General features: G+C 28.3%; 2 protein-coding genes across 2 annotated transcripts in view; one reads left to right on the forward strand and one right to left on the reverse strand.

The window, feature by feature from the left end:
• The first annotated feature begins 768 nt into the window (after nt 1-768).
• On the forward strand, nt 769-11,205 carry LOC107066695 (uncharacterized). The gene is given in 11 exon segments (XM_015321567.2): nt 769-1,184; nt 1,268-1,760; nt 2,091-2,294; nt 3,708-3,880; nt 4,196-5,669; nt 5,744-5,847; nt 5,924-6,211; nt 6,307-6,844; nt 6,913-7,166; nt 7,238-7,374; nt 7,376-11,205. Coding segments are annotated over 11 exon segments (4,107 nt in total). The 5' UTR covers nt 769-770; the 3' UTR covers nt 7,404-11,205.
• A 608-nt stretch (nt 11,206-11,813) lies between these two features.
• The window catches only part of shot (dystonin-like protein short stop), a 120,220-nt gene continuing 113,793 nt past the window's right edge, over nt 11,814-18,240 (reverse strand). The window contains 7 exon segments of the mRNA XM_089175266.1: nt 11,814-13,139; nt 13,303-13,362; nt 13,695-13,814; nt 14,337-14,399; nt 14,851-15,037; nt 15,195-15,332; nt 15,418-15,577. Coding sequence (XP_089031392.1) covers nt 12,974-13,139; nt 13,303-13,362; nt 13,695-13,814; nt 14,337-14,399; nt 14,851-15,037; nt 15,195-15,332; nt 15,418-15,577 — 894 coding nt within the window. The 3' untranslated portion in view covers nt 11,814-12,973.

Raw genomic sequence — 18,240 nt, forward strand, 5'->3', positions numbered from 1 at the left:
TGAAAGGATAAGAAAAGGAAAACAAAACAAAAGGAAAGAAAACAAAACAAAACCAAACAAATTAGACAAAATTTCCTATGACCGTTCTTATTTACATATCCTTCGAAGGATATATAAAATGCGTCAGAATATACTAACGAAATGAGTTGATTAAATGTAACAGTGAAAAACTATTCGAAAATCTGTTCAAATGTATTCGGATAATTCGTATAAAACAAAGAAAAAAAAGAAACAATTAATAATTCAAATAATTGATCATGTGTTTAATAAAAATATCAACAAATTTATCAATAAATAATAAAACATCGTTGTTGTTAATGAAAGAACACACAGTGCAACGTACCAGTGACAATATCCGATGATAATCAACCACCAAATCGATGAAAATAAAAAAAAAGAAGAAACAAAAGAGAGGATCTTATTGTTTCACTTAGATTTTTACATAAAAAAATTACCTCTCTCTCTCACACACATACACTAAAAAAAAAAAAAAAATAATAATAATAATAAAAAAAATCTAAAGATCAAGTATGAAAAAAAAATAATTAGTCCACTTATGGTGATCCTCTTCTTTGTTATTTTCGTTTGTATTCGTTTAATTTGTTTATGTTAATTCCTGTTTTTCTTCTTCTTTTTCTTCGAGAGAGAAAAAAAGATAATTGTTTTAAAATAACACAGAAAAATAGAATAATAAGAGGAATTCGAAATTCATTGTCTGATTATCGACCGGACGCGGACAAGAGAAGCAAAGCAGGTACCCGGGGGTAAAAATGCATCGACCTGAGGACGCAGTCGCGGCACAACAGGCGCGGCCTTGGGCGCCGAAGCTGCGCGACTTTTCTCGACGTTGGATAGAATCATTGAGATCATTATACGGGGAAAACGCAGCATCCTCGGTAACGACTATCCGTAATTTAATGGGTAATTTACAAAGTGATGGTAAAAAGAAAGTTAAGAAGGTAAAGGACAATGCTAATGTAACGTATCCTACTATCGACAATCCGGAATTTCCTGAGATAATTAATGTTAAAAAAAGTTCAAAAAGTTTAGAAGATGTTACCAGTTATGAAATCGGTAAAAGTAATATTAACACGCAACATTTTTCTAAATCATCTATTGAAAAATTACAAACACCTGTTAAAAGACAAGCACCTAAACCACCGGTGACGACAACCTTCGAAAAGGTTGGTTACAATGTTCAAATATTTATTTTTTTATTTAACTTAATTAATTAATCTATTTTTTAAAAAAATATTGTATTCTTTAGGTCATTAAGACAACGCCTGATGAGAAATCAAATTTGAAATTACAATGTCGTGAGGAATCATCATCAAATATTATTTGTAAAGATGTTGAGAATAAAATGATCGATGAAACACCTAATAGAACGTCTATTGTTATCAATGGAACAACATCGATTACGAAAGAAACGATTATTGATGCTAACACAACCCCTGTTAATCTAACGAATCCCTCATCTACCTTGTTGGTCACCGACTCTTGGCGTTTAGCCAATAAAGGTTTGCTAGTTGCCGAGATATCTGCACCGCTCAGTCAGGAATCTTCCAGTGACAGTTTATTTACCGATACAGAAGAAGTACCATTATCCATGAAAACTCAATGTGTTCCTAAAACACCATCTTCAACCGATACATTAATTGCTTCGATCAACTTAAGGGATGATCTGAGCGAGAAAAGATCACCTTTTTCTGTTTTAAGGCACAAAAAAATTCAATTACCACCTACACCATCTCAATTAAGTAAGAATATCGATTAATTTATTTATTTACTTTTGATTAGATTTCAAAGAAATGAAAAAGAAAGTTTAAGATTATAGATTATTTGCTACCTTATATCATTCTTATCGCAACTCTGACATAAATATTTGATTAATCTTAAAGTACTTTTAAAAAAAAAATGTATATACATATATATATATATATAATATTGTACTTTTTTTATCTTTTCAATGACGGTTTTTTTTTCGACGAGTCATTATTTTGTTACCTTGCGAAAGTACGATTATTATCTTATTTTCATATTTTCAAATATATCATTAAATTATATGATAATTTATATTTTGTTTGCAGATATTTCACCATCACCTGCTATTAGTGATATGAGAAAGACACCACATAGAAGACACACAATGTACGAAACTTCACCTGAAAGTCAAGTATTACGAAGAGTTGCTAATTTGGTTTTGGATCGTGCTAGTCTTGAATCCAAAATCAACGATAATTCCAAAGTTATACCACGTAAACTCGATTATGGCCTTTATAGTAAATTTGAAGGTGAGTTTTAATTAATAAAATATGTGTTTAATATAATTTAATCCAAAAAAATGATTCAAAATTAATTAATATCATCATTTTTTCGAGTATCATAACACTTCGTAGTATCGCGCAACCCTTGTATAGGGATTAGTAGGTTGTTCATATGAGTTTTTTTATTTTTTGCATAAAAAAATTCGTATATGGGTTAGTATTGATAAATGGGTTTATATAAAATATTTAAAATATTTAATTATTCTTAATTTATCGTTAAATTAATTAATTTATTTTAATATAATATTAATATATATTTAAATTAATTAAATGAATTAAGTTTTTTTGTGAATATTCTTTCGCATAAATTTGTTCATAGTATCGTGCAACCCTTGTATGGGAATTGGTAGGTTATTCATATGAGTTTTTTTATTTTTTGCATAAAAAAATTCGTATATGGGTTATTATTGACGAATGAGTTTACATAAAATACTCAAAATATTTAATTATTTTTAATTTATCGTTTATTATGTTAATCCTGTTTAAATGATCGAAATAAAACAGAAAAGAATTATTGTTTTTGTATAATTTAAAAAAAATAAGAATTTTTTATTGAGAAAACAAGAACATTCGAGAGGCGTAAATCATTTTAAAAATGTGTTGTACGATAATGGAAATCAAAGGCGTTTGCGCTGATAAGAAACAACGACATCATCAAACACACAAAGATATTATTTCTCGCGTGTAAAACCTCTTTTTAGTTTTCTATCAGAATTCGGTCGATTGTTAAAACCGTCGTTGTGATATCAAAAAAAAAAAAATTGTCAAGACAAAAAAATAAGTTTCATTGCAGAATATTTTATTGTTAACGTTGACAAGTTGGCTGAGTGACAAGAAAATGCTGTGCCTCTCGCCATTTTTTTAATTTAATTTTTTATTTTATTTTTTCACATTTGTAAATGACATTTAACTGACAACGAATATTAATGTCAAGAACGTTGGATTTGTCTGAATTTAAAAAAGAACGATTAGGTTTGTAATGTTGATTAAACAAACTCTCATATAGGACACACTTTTCATTTTATTTCAATGAAATAATAGTAATCATAATAAACCTTTATATATTTCTCACGTTTCAAAAGATAATACAATTACGTGAAGAAAAAAAAGACATTTTTGAATTTTACAATACCAAAGATAATAATTCATAAGAGAAAAAGAGAAAGAAGAGAAAGAAGACCTAAACGATAAGCTTTGCTAGCTTATGTTCACGTGCACAATGTGATAACCGGTTTTATATAGAATTTTTTCTTAACTATTATATTTCTTTCTAGATATCTTTTTTTTTATAAATAAATACAAAAATTAAGTATATAAAAAAAAAATCATTGTTATCATTATCAAGTTTATCAAAAGTATTTTCTTATTTTCATTTTATAGGATTACGTTTGATAGAAGTATTGACGTCGGAGTTACCAGAACATTTAAAATCACAATTGACAGATGCAGAACGTGAAAAACTCGAGTTGGCATTTTATACTCGTTTGGTATCGACAGGTTTACTTCGAACATTGACAGACAAAGATAATAGCACAAGTAACATACCACAAACGGTAAGGATCAATGTATTAAACAATATTAAAATAAGATTATTATTAATAATAAAACATTGAGATAAGATGTCTCACCTGACAGCTGACAAACAGATACGTCAAATGATGAAACTTTTGATTCATCGTCGATTGTATTTGTTTGATTTGAATCGTTAACAAATTCAAGACAATGTGAGATTTGTAATCTGGCAACTTAGTCATCGTGACATTTAACCTTTTCTTATTATAATTCGTTCCACTTTTATTCAAGATTAGAAATATAATTGGAACAATTCAAATATGTCGTCGACTAACGGTATAACAAATTTGCTTCAGGTATCATTGAGTAATTATCGAAATCAATTCGATAATAATACGTCACAGTCATCATCATCATCATCGTATTTTACGGAATCATTGAAAAAATCTAAAACAAGCAACGATAACGTACAACAATTGGAAAAGGAATTGATCGAATTGAGAAAAGAGATAGAAAGATTGAAAAAAATTAATAAGGATGCTGTTACAACGATGGCACAGGACAAGTGTGTACAAACTTCACCCAAAAGTGTATCACCAAGTAGCGTTACAAGTGCAAGTTCACCTTCATCAAACGATTACAAAAGTGCATCGCAAGCTACGAGTATCAGCGATGGTGAAAGAATTACCGTTGTATCACTCGAAAATTCACCAATATTATCTAACAAATCTATTTTGTCCAAAAAATCGATTCAATCCAAAGAAGAACCGGAAATAAGGAATTTACGTATGTTATTGGAAGATGAAAAATCAAAGGTTCAAATGTCCACTCAAAAATCACTTTCACCGACTAACGAAGACATTAATATTCAAGATAATAATTTGTTTCCAACCGAGAACGGAGAAATCGTAAACGAAATATCTGAAGTAAAGATTTCTGATGAAAGTATTGACGAAATGAGGAATTTGGTGGATAAAAAAGTGGAAGAAGATATTTCGCAGAAATGTTTTCCTACCCCGACTCCGCCCCCACCACCTCCTCCCCCACCGCCTCCTCCTCCTCTCCCACCATTGCAATCACCGTTAATTTCGATAGTGACCGAATCAACTATTCATTCCGAATCGAGACAAGTTCCAGCATTATTAGTATCGTGTATATCACCACCATTACCATCACCACCATCATCGTTGGATTTACAAACTTTGTGCATTCCTCCACCTCCTCCTATGCCAGGTACTGAACAAGCACAATTTTCACAACAATCACAAGTACCACCACCCCTACCACCCCCAATGCCAGAGCTATCAGGACAGAGTTCATTATCTTCATCACATCCACCACCACCACCACCACCACCACCAATGCCAGGAATTTCAGGACCAATATCAGCACCACCTCCTCCTCCACCACCACCAATGCCAGGAATGACTGGACCACCACCACCTCCACCACTTCCTCCATCAATCCCAGGAATGGCTGGACCACCACCTCCACCACTTCCTCCACCAATGCCAGGAACATTTGGGCCACCACCACCACCCCCAATGCCAGGATCATCCGGACCACCACCTCCACCAATGCCTGGAATAATTGGATCACAACCACCACCACCACCCCCAGCAATGCCTGGAATAGTTGGGCCACCACCACCACCAATGCCAGGTATGACTGGACCACCACCGCCACCTCCTCTATTTTCTACCTCGATCACGGGAGCAGGTCCTGGCTCAAATGCATCAGGACCACCACCACCTCCACCACCATTCGCTTCTACTCCAACTCCTTTACCTGCTCCTCCTATTGGAGGCTGGAATCCTCCCAGCAGATCGAGTAAGTAATAAGAAATTATTTTATAAATGATACATTGAAAATATTTAAAACCATTTATCTATATTATTTTTCAGCATTGAGGAAACAACCTTTGAATCCTGTTGTACCGATGAAACCATTATATTGGACAAGGATTATAGCACCAATGGCTGCTCCCAGTGTAGGAAAATCATCTACGGTAAATCAATGATTTGAATCTTCAATGATTACTTTCTAATTATTACACATTCATTTATTCAAATTAATTTGAATAGACATCTTTTTGGGCGGAATTAGAAGAAGAAAAGGATTTAGATATCACCGAATTTACTAATTTATTCTCACGTCAAGTAACCGAACGTAAACTTACCAAAAAAGGAGACAATGTTGTTAAGAAACCATCAAAAATACAACCTGCTAAGATTTTGGATTCAAAACGATCGAAAACTGTTGGGATTTTGGAAAAAAGTTTGCATATTGATTTTACTGAAGTTGAAAATGCTGTTTACAATTTGGACACTAGCGTGATTGGTCTTGAATCTCTTCAACAAATTTATGAAGTGGTTAGTATCCATTTTTAAAATGAAAATTGTCTTTCTTAACCAAATCTTATGTACTTTTCTTTGTTTGTTTTTTTTTTTTTTTTTTTTTTTTGTAGAGAGCAACGCAAAAAGAATTGGAGGAGATATTAGAACATGAAAAATCAAATCCTGAGGTCCCATTGGATCGTCCAGAATTATTTTTAAAACGATTAGCAGGAATAGATCATTTCAGTGAAAGAATGGCATGTTTGGTATTCCAATCGGAATTTCAGGACGCCATATCATCAGTTTCGAGTAAATTGACGAATTTAAAGACGATTTGTGATTACCTGAACAATTCTAATTCGTTGAAAAAGGTGATGGCATTGATATTAACATTGGGAAATTATATGAACGGTGGTAACATGATGAGAGGACAGGCAGATGGTTTTCATTTGGAAATACTTGACAAATTGAAAGATGTTAAATCTAAAGTACCCGGTATTACTTTGTTACATTTTATTGTTAAAGCGAGATTGGCTCAGGAAAAGGATTGTAATTTTGACGAACCTTTACCTTTACCTGTACCTGAGCCGGCTGACATCAAAGCTGCTTCGACGATCAATTTTGAAGACATTACCAAAGAACTTCAAAGGTTGGACGATCAATTGAAAGGTACGACGATGCACATTCATTTTCACATAGTTTCCTTTTATTTCAATTTATTTTTATTTTATTTTTAGCTTGTCAAAAAAAATACGACGCAGTGATGGAATCTAATCCGCCTAACGCTCATGTTTTTAAAGAAAACATGAATACATTTTTTACAAGTGCAACCACAGAATTGGAAAACGAGAATAAAGCTTTGATCAAAGCTAAGAAAAAATTTAAAAGTGTTATGCAATTTTATCAATTCGTACCTAAAGGTGCAACATTGGATACGGCTGATCCTAATCAATTCTTTTCACTTTGGTTTAATTTCTGTCACGATTTCAAGGTATTTGTATCATTGAATCCTTGTCAAAGTATAAAATTGTCAAAGTATTTCATGTGTTTCTTTGTTTGTAGGATATTTGGAAGAAGGAACAACAACGTTTGAAGAAAGAAAAAATGGAACAGGAAATTTGGAAGAAATTGGAAAGTAAGAGGAACGTTAAAAGAAACAAATTACATCCCTTTGGATTAAAAGCTAGGTTATTAAGGGATAAAACTCTCGAAGAAATATGACGCGTGATAATCTCAATTAGATGAATTTAATATAAAAATTCAATAGAAAATATTAAAATATTAAAACAAACAAGAAAAAAAAACAAAAAACAAAAACAAAAACAGGAAAACGAATCATATAAGAAAATGTTAGAAAAAAAAATAATAAATTAAATCAAAGATATAATAGTCGTAAGTACAAAAAAAAAAAACAAAAAAATGCAATGATGGCTTAAAAAAAAAAAAAGTAAAAAAAAAAAAATCACCTCGAACGAAGTAGGTGTTTTCTATTTGTTCAAATAATTCCAATCGTTAATTTATAATCTGTTACGTATTTTTTGTACTGATAATCGTTTTTTGTTTAATTATCATATTATTTAAATTATTTATATTTATATATATATATATCTCTGTCTTACAATTAATTGTTAAATATTTTTTTTTTTTACTTTTATTCCATGTATCTCGCTAATTATTTATTTAATATTATCTAATTAATTATATCATGCGTATTTATTAAAAAATAATATATATATACACGTATATATATATATTATCTATATTTTATAATAATGATAAAATATGGATTTTGATCAGTATTCTCGTTCGATAAAAAAAAAAAAATAATGAATGAATGAACGAATAAATGAATGAATGAATAATGAGTGTATTGAATTGAATATTTAATTAATTAGAAATTTGCAAATTAAATTATATAAAACTTTGTTAACGAAAAAAAAAAACAAATACTATAAAAATAAAAAAGAATTTGTATATACTAAATATTAAAAAAAAAAAAATGGCGTTAAAAAAAGGGCGTCAAAAAAGGGCGTCAAAAAAGAGAAGATTGAAAAAAAAGGAAAAAAAAAATAAAATAAAAGAAAAGAAAAAAAATCAGTCGAATCGGTAAAAAAAACTGTCCGTCCTGATCTTGCGCCGTAGGATTTGTTACAGATCTTCACTTGAGTCTTTTCAACGACATAATTATACAGAAATATAAATGAAAAAAATACTAATAATATTACAATAATATGATTAATAATTTATATAATCAATTGTTAATATTTAATAGTCTCTCAACAACAATTTATAATACGTTAATCAATTAATATTTGCATCTAGCTAGAAAAGAAGAAAAAAACCAAAGAAACACGCGCCTAACTACGTACACCACATGTTAAGTTTTTTCTTACGAATTTTATATGTAAACTGTTTTAAATATATATGTAGAAAGAAAGAGAGAGAAAAGAAAGTGGAAAAAGAGAGAAAGAGAGAGAGAGAGTAAAAGAAAGAAAATAAAGAATGTTTAATAAAAAAGAATAATGAATAAACAAAAAGAACAAAACAAAAAAAATACTTTGTACATTTGCGTCAAGATAATATTTAACATAGTTTTGTTTATAATTTTTTGTTGTTGTTTAGTGTACCTACTTGTATTTGCGTAATTTTTGTTTTATTTACAATTGTACACACATCTATCAGTTCAAAAATTATTTCATTAATTCATAATATTTAATATATTTTTTTTCGTACAATATTTTATTTTGAACATACCTACCTGTTGTTTTTTATTTTTATTTTTATTTTGTACAAGCAGAATAATAATACACCTACCACAATTTGTAATTATTTCTTCTTCTTTTTCCTGATTTATGCTAGGCGGGGGCGCCTGTTCATTCTTCGTCATCTTGCCTCCTATGCATTCAAATTGTCGTTCCAACGTTTTCTAAGTCTGCCCTGTCCTCTATGGCCCAATGGAAATTTGTCGCATGCTACTCTGACTATTCTATCTACGCTCATTCTGCTTATGTGTGCATTCCACTCTTTTTTTTCGCTCCAGCACCTATTCGTTGGTATTCTCAGTTTGGCATGTTCTTCTTATTTTTTCGCTTCTTTCTTTGTCCAGGAGTGTTTTTCTTGCGATCTTCCTGATCTTCCTGAGTATCTTCATTTCTGTCGTCTCTAATAGGCGTTTAATTTTTGCGCTATCAGGTCGTGTTTCTGCGCAATATGTCATAATAGGTCTGATCGTTGTTTTGTATATTCTAGCTTTTGTTTCTGTTCTGATGTTCTTGTTGCGCGATATTGTGTCGTTCAGACACCCTGCTACTCTTGTTGCCTTTGTTGTTTGTTCCCTCACCTCCTCCTCCTCCTCGATATCTCCATATCCCGAGATTTCTATGCCGAGGTATCTAAATCTCACTACTTGTTGGATGACTTTTCCCTCGACTTCGAGTTTGCATCTAATGGGGATTTTTGCCGTTGTCATGCATTTTGTTTTTTTCTGCAGATATTTTCATGTTCATTGTGTTTGCTGTTCGAGCGAACTGGTTTAGAAGTCTCTGCAGATCGTCTTCGTTCTCAGCGATTAATACTGCGTCGTCTTACTTTCTTTGTTTCCCATTTTGTAGCCTCGTAATTCTCGCACCTTGCCTACTATTTCATTTTAATAATTGGTAATTATTTAATTAAGATAAAACAATTAGGCATTTGTTAATATTATTTATGTATATATTTATATCTTTTTTTAATTTTTTTTTTTTAGTTACTGCATCATATCAGAGGCAACAGTACAGACAAAGATTGTACAGTAAAAGATGAGAGAAATTAATTGAAAGATAATTTAAAAAACAAAATTGTTTTTTGTTAGCACATGGTAATTTGCGTTATAAATTGCGTTATATGTTTTTTTTTTTTTTAATCGTGTAATTGTTGTTGTTGTGTTATTATTTTTATTATTTTAAATTCGCGTGTTTGCATTGTAAAAAATTGGAAATGTCTATTTGGCGAGAGACTTTCATTTCATCAACATACATACAAGCATTGTTTCGAACAATTAGTACTCCGTATATATATATATAATATCATTAATTAGCTTTAATACACAATATTTTATTTATTTATTTTTTGTTTTTGTCTCAGCTGTCTTTTTATCTTCATCAAATATCGCAAATATTCGTTTAAACGTTTATACTTCATTTTCATATTTTCTTTTTAATTATTATTATTATTATTATTATTGTGTCTAATATAATTATTTCATTCGTATTTTAAATATAATAATAATAATAATAATAATAATAATAATAATAATAATAATAATAATAATAAAGACAAAATACAACAACGCATATTACATAGAATAATTTGTGCCATAGTAATTAAAATAAAAAAAAACAAAAAACAAAAAACTTAACTTTGATTGATCTCTTCGTACACGCACGCCCGCACGCACGCACACCAGTTTTCATTTCCAAGAAAGTTTTTTTTATCATATAAAACAAAATTATATATATTATTTAATTATTTTTTTTTTTTCATAAATTATAAAACGTCAAGTGAAAAACAAAAACTAAACAAAATCATCAATAATAATATCATATCAAATATTTACAACTTTTGTTGATAAATTTTCTCGACGTTTTCTATCTTTTTAACGGAAATATATAAAATTATAAATAAATTTTTCTTTTTTTTTTCTTTTAGCAAAACAAATAAAATCAAATGTGAATTTTTTTTTTTTTTAATTTAGCGCACGTGAGAAACAAAAATATATAATATATATATATATAAATATATTTATGCACATATAAATCTTTGTATAATAAATACAAAAAGATCATTCTCTTTTATTTTTTATGCATTCTTTTGTAATTAATTAATTAATTAATTAATTATTATTTATAGATTTATATATAAATAAATGACGAAGCAAACTTCCTTTACTTTCCTTCTATCTTTTTTTCTTCTTTTTTCTCTCTTTCTTCACATTTAATTATTATATTATATTATTTATATAAAAATTTCAAAAAAAAAAAAAAAAAGGAAAAGGAAGAACAAAAATACCATGAAAGTGAACAATTAACCTACACATGAAAAGACGCATACAAAACGCACACAAAATGGAAATTACACGTAGATCGATTGAGAAAAAAAATATACTAATCACAATTAGAATTATTATTATTAATTATCATTATTATTATTATTATTATTATTATTATTATTATTATTATTATTATTATTATTATTATTATTATTATTATTATTATTATTATTATTATTATTATTATTATTATTATTATATAAAGAAAACCAAAACGTATGATTATTTCTTAAACAAAATCTAAAAAAAGTAATTGTTATGACGTATTAAATAATAACAGTTATATATAATAATTAAACGTTTATTAAAAAAAAAAAAACTAAACAAAAACGGGGTAAAAATGAAAAAAAAAAAATAACAAAACAAATTATTAAAGAATTATCATTATTATTATTATTATTATTATTATTATTTGACGCGTCATAGTTCATAGTTCATAGTTCATAGTAATTAATTAGTACGTTAATACGTTTAACAATTCGGTACTTTAATAAGTTTCATTTCATTTTATTTTATTTTAATATTGTTAAGTCTTTTTTTTAAATATATATATATATATATATATATATATATATATATATATATATATATATATTTTTTTTATATCCTTATCATTATAACCTTTTTTTAATCGAAACACTTTCGACATCTTTTTTTTATACTTTTTTTTTTTTTTTTTAAAAAGCTGATGATGTTCAAGCACGTAAATAGAAACGCACGGATAAACTCTCGACAATATTTTTGCGAGAGTGAATTGATTACATCAAAACACTCAGCATTTATTTATTTAATTATTTATTTATTTATTTATTTATTTATTAAGACGTTGATTTGTCACATAGGTCACCCGTGACCAACGTTGTTTCTTTTTTTTATATACTTCTTCTTGTATAATCTTATAGATATATTACATAATAGACAATTATTTATAATAAGCTCGTCCTATTGAGAACAAACTAAAAGAGTTGGCCACTCTCTCTTACTCTGATTCTTCTTACACGAAGATCATTTAACTTCGTATCACAATTTGTGCTATATTTTTTTTTAATTTATTAATAATATTAATATTATTATTATTATTATATTGCATATTATTTATATTATATAAAAGCCAGCGAGAACATTCAGGCGCGAATTGAATACAAAAAAAAAACAAAAATTCGAATTGAAATATAAAAATTAAACGAATACATATATGTATTACATATATATATATATAAAGAAAAGTGAAAAACAATCATAAAAATTGTTAATACTTCATTGTATTTGTTTTCTTTTTCTTTATCTATATCATTCTTATATATAAATTGCAATTTTATTTTTAGTTCTTGCAATAATTCGTAATATACATATATGTGTGACAATCATTTTCATCATTTTCATAAACTTTTAATTCATGTTTCTTTTTTTTTTTTTTAATTTTTAACTTAATTATTTTCTCTTTTTTTTTCAAATTCGATCTTACGTAATCCACCCCATTGAGTTTTATTTTGGTTCTTTCTTTTTTCTTTTCTTTTAATTTCTTTTTTTTTACATCAGAGAACAAAGCATGATAATTAATTAATCATTATTAATATTAATATTTGTTTTTCTTCTCATTTCTTTCGATAGGCAAATATTATTAAGAAGCTTTTATCGTTAATTATAAACAAAAAAAAATATATAATATGTTTAATAATAACAATTAGGCAAAGAAGAAATCGTCGAGATTATTATAATCGGAATGGTGCTCTTTGATCAATAGGGGTTGGTTTTCCTTTACGTGTTCCACTTGGCGTTGTATTAGAAACTGAAGTATCTGAAGCCCCTGATGGTTTTCTTGATAATTTTAATGATGGTGGTAATGGTGTGCTTGAACCACTTGAAGGTGTACGTGTCCTATTATAAATAATAAAAATAAACAATATTATTAAAATGATTCATACATTTTGTTAGCACCAATTTGATTGCATCTTATCGTTGACAAAAATTCTGGGTGTATTTTGTAAAATGATATTTAAATTGCAAATTATTATTGGGATTAGTTGTTAATTATTATTACCTAGCGTGTTTAACAGCCGATGGGATGTTAGTTGCTGAATTTGTACAGATGGAACTGCTCCTGGCATTTTGAAAAATCATTTAATCAATTTTTTCATTGGTTATTCATTTTTATGATTATATTTACAGCATTTATAAGTTTTGTTAATTGTTATTATCAAGCATGTATATTTTAATTATGCAATATTTTAATAAGCATTCTGATATTTGTCATTTGTATTGATATGCAACATACAATAATTAATTGGGATTTATGAATTATTATACATATGTGATTTAATGATATGATGGAAGAAAAAAATGGGATGTTAGATTACACGAAAAAGAAATAATAGAAAAGATTATTGTTTTAGATTTATAGAATAGTTGAAAGAGATAGAACATTCGTCATACCCAGTAGAATCGGTAGAAATTGTAGAATGGTTGCTTTGTGTCGAATGAGTTGAAATATTGCTGGTTGTTGATTGAGGGGATTTTATGTCCATTCCCACATAAACAGGTATCCTAGATCGGCTAAACCATCACCATTCGAAGATATTAGTTTGTTAAATTTACATACCAACGATTAACACACCATACACACACATCAATCAATTAGATTAGTATATAATGTCCTTTTTAATATCATTCTATTTCATTAGATTATTATTAGTTATATGAACAATGATTTATAAATATAAAAATAATCATATAATTGATCAACACAAGTTTGTGCAGTTTCTTGTGAAAAGATCAACACAAATTTATTGATCAATTTAACATATTATTTTTATATTTATTGTATAAAATGAAAGGGTTGTTTTTAAATAATAATAATAATGATAAAAGAAGAAAGATATGAATGATTAAAATGAAATTAAAAAAAAGTTATAAAAATAAGCTTGTTCCACCACCAACAACATTTGACGATTATTTTCAATCAGATTGATGAGTTATTGTTTTTTCTTTTTTTTTGTTTCTTTTTTAAAGCAATTAAAAGCCAAGCCAATTGTTTTCTTAAAATGATCATTTTCTAACGGTTAATTAATGCTTTACCTGATAGGTGTTCCAACACCAGTCAGGGTTGGTATACTTGAAGCTCTATGGATTGAGCCAAACCTAAAAAAATGTTATTAACGAAAAGGGTTAACTATTATTATTTTGGAGCTTGATGACAATTAATTTTCAATATTAATATAGTCAATAAACGCTTGTTGTGGTGGATCTTAAATTTAACAAATGAATTACTGAGAGAAATTAAAAAAATTATGCAAAGCGCACTAACAAAACAAAATTGAATGTGAATTCAATTAAATTAAAATAAAGAAAATATAAAAATGAATAATACCCACACACACAAAAAAAAAATAATTGATAAATAAAATCGTACATCATTAATTCGTTATGACAATAATTATTACAATTATTACAATGTTTTTTGCTTGTACTACTCTAATCAATGCAAATTAACGAACGAGCTTTTAAATGCATCAAAAGTTAGTTTATTGTTGTTGTTGTTTAAATTACTAATTAATTAATAAGCAACAAAGTCTATTAAAATAGTACAAACCTAGAGGTTGCACTGCCACTAGCTGGACTAACCAAACCAGTTGGTGTACGTGGCCTAGAACTTGCACCATTAACAGGTGTACCTAATCTTCTACCGGAAATGCTATTATGTCTGCTAGATGTTGGTGTTGTTGCTGTTGTTCCTAATGCTGTTCTACGAGGAATTCGACTTGGGGTACCTGCTTCATCTAAACAAAATATTGAACATTTTTGTTTTGTAACTTTTGATACTTCAATTAATTTTATATCAAAGTACAAAACCTAAAATGGCATCTATTCAAGATTTTAATATTGAGTTTGTTTTAATGAATTTTATATGGTTTATGGTTTGTAATAATAATTTACCTGTACTGTCCAATGATTGTGTTGAACCATAACGACTTGGTGGTTTGCTTCCTTGTCTTGAAGCTGGCCTACTACCTGGCCTACTTGTTGGTCTAGATGCTGGCCTTGACGCTGGTCTACTCGAAGGTCGGCTACCACCTAATTTATTTTGAAATGATTAATAATTAAAGAATAATTATTAGAATTATTATTAATGATTATAAATGTGAAAGAAATAATTTACCTGGTGTGAGATTACTTCTATAAGGTGTGCTAGTTTTTCTAGCAGTTATTCTGAATGATCCTTCGTTGTCACTCAAACTATCAGGTGTACCTGCACTTAGGGATGAACGGGAGGCCCTTGATTGGCCCATTGGCACACTTCTTGCGCTTCTTTCTCTTACCTGTATTTTTATAAAAAAAAAAAAAGAAAGACAAAAGAATATTAAAAATTAAAAATTCAATATATTTAATAAACATTTGATACAAATTAATACAAAAAACATTGGACGTTATTAAGTGTGCACAATTATATCGACGAACACGTTGAACCTTCGTGAGTGTCTCTTTTGTGATTATTTAAAAAAAAAAAAAGATGAATAATATAATGAAAAAAGCAAACTTTAATTGCGAAAAATGTTATTACGATTTAAATAAGCATTTTCTATTGATGATAATTAAACAATTATTTCTAATTATCGTATTATGCAATTAATTTGATCCAGACACTACGATTGTCAAATAATTTCATTTTATTCGATGATGAGTTTATGAACAGTCAAGTATGAACAATATTTCAAACACACACATATACAGTATATATATGCGCATGTAGTGTGACTAAATTTAAAAAAATAATTGTTAAATAATAAAAAATTGTTCATACTTGACTGAAATATAAATACAATGAACAAAACGATAAAACAACATTTTACAACTTACGTGAATAAATGTCAAATAAATAAATAAATAAATTAAAAAAGGAAGGAAAGGAGAAGAAGAACACAAAGAAGAAGAAGAAGAATAACGAGAATATGGCAATGACAGATGGATGGTGGCCCTTAATTGATTTAGTTATAATATTAATATTAATTTGTTCATATATATATATTATATAAATATATATATATATAAATTTGGTTGATTTAATTAATCGAATTACATGCAGACTTACCAAAAGAAGTTGGGAGAGATACAGTAGTTTATGGTGATTCGAAGTATCTCCGATCAACGCCACTATGCAACGCATCAATACATGACACATATTCGGTTATGCATATAACTCGTATTTTAAACAAAAGAACCAACAAAAAAAAATTAAATGAAACCAACTACCCATATATATATATCAAATATCTCGTGTGTAATATGTGTATGTTGTTTATTTCATTCAACAACAAAAAATTAACAAAAAAAAGAAAGAGATCAAACCAAACAAACAATTTGTCTCATCGTTTTTATCTTCAAGCATTCTCCTTTGCATTTAATTCAATTTTTCATGTCATCCTACAAATAACCTAACCTTTTTGTCATTAATTATTATTTAAAAGAAAAGAAAAAAAAACAAATTATATTTCGATTTGTTGTATTCGTGTCGAACGGCGTTATCGAAGAAATAGGTTAGGGTTGAAGGGGGAGAGGGGGTATGAAGAAGTGTATTATCACTCGTGTATGATAATTTAGGGTAATTTAGGATGATAACAAATATTCGAGGCTTTTTTTTTGTTCAAACTAATCATTGTACCAATTCAAATACGAACTAATTGAAAATGAATAACAGCAGCAGAAAGGAATCAGCTAAAGATTTAAAAAAAGAACAACCAACGTAATGGAAAAAAGCAAGAAACTTATAGGAGAGTAGAAAAAGAAAATATGAAAATACAAATTTATCCTAATTCATTCATTAAAGGGTTTTTTGTTTGTTAAATAAATGATTACGAATTTGATTACCACTATCACGTGATCAACACTACTACTTTAGTTTTTTTAATAAATTCAACGAATTTTCTGTTATTATTTTTATATGAGAAGAATATTTTGGTTAGAATAAAATTATAATTAAAAAGCACACTCTTTTGATAAACTTTTAACCCTTTCAAATACTCTAACGACCCATATATGGGTCATCCATGCAAAACAAGCCCATGTATGAACAATCAACCGACCCATATAGGAGTGTTGCCATGAGAATTATCTAATAAACATCCTAATACGAAAGGGTTAATCATTTTATTTAAATTTTTTTTTATAATAATAATTAACAGTGGAATATAAAACGCACTTTTAGCGTGAAAGAAAAGGGGATGCTTTTTATAAAATTGATCGACATGCTATAGTCAAATATTTAGGCACATTGAACTCAATGTCCTTGCTCTCGATCGAACCTAACTTAAAAATGTGAATTCAATTAGCCAATAATTTTGTATAATTTGATTTACGTAGTAATAAGATGGCGTACAAATAGATTAAAGGAATTTATTGACCTAATTAATAATAACGAGCTAGAAAGAGAAAGGACATCGAGAATTAAACCAAGGGGGTTGGGTGGGGGTTTAAAAGAGGGGTTTTTTTTTGTTTACTTGTTTCACACTAGCACTAGAATAATTTGCGAGATGGATTTCAAGCGTACAAATATCAATCAAACTCACAATTAAATGTAAAATCAACTAAAACAATAATTTGGATGGAGTCAAATAATAATAATAATTATAATATAGTAGTAGTGAATAGTATAGTAATAGTAGTAGTATTATAATAGAGAGGAGAGAGAAATAGAGAGAGAAATACAAATCAGTTCGTAAAAAAACGACAGCAGAACTAATAGAGAAACTTGTTGTTGTTATTTACCCAGTGATAAGAGGGGGCGTGCATATGAAGGGGATACGAGCACGGAAGGTCCTCCTTTTGCCTCAAACTCTCAAATATCGGCATCAGCTGGCTCATAAACTCCTCCGCTACACCCATAATAAACGACAAAATTTAGCGATCATACCACCCACCTAATTTTTTTTTTTTTGTTCTATCTCATGCTGAACATTTTCTTTTCATTTCATTTTCATTTCTCTCT

The sequence above is a fragment of the Polistes dominula genome, unplaced genomic scaffold (genome assembly GCF_049000335.1).
Source record: "Polistes dominula isolate Pdom_NZ unplaced genomic scaffold, Pdom_raw_medaka contig_32, whole genome shotgun sequence".
Taxonomy (NCBI): domain Eukaryota; kingdom Metazoa; phylum Arthropoda; class Insecta; order Hymenoptera; family Vespidae; genus Polistes; species Polistes dominula.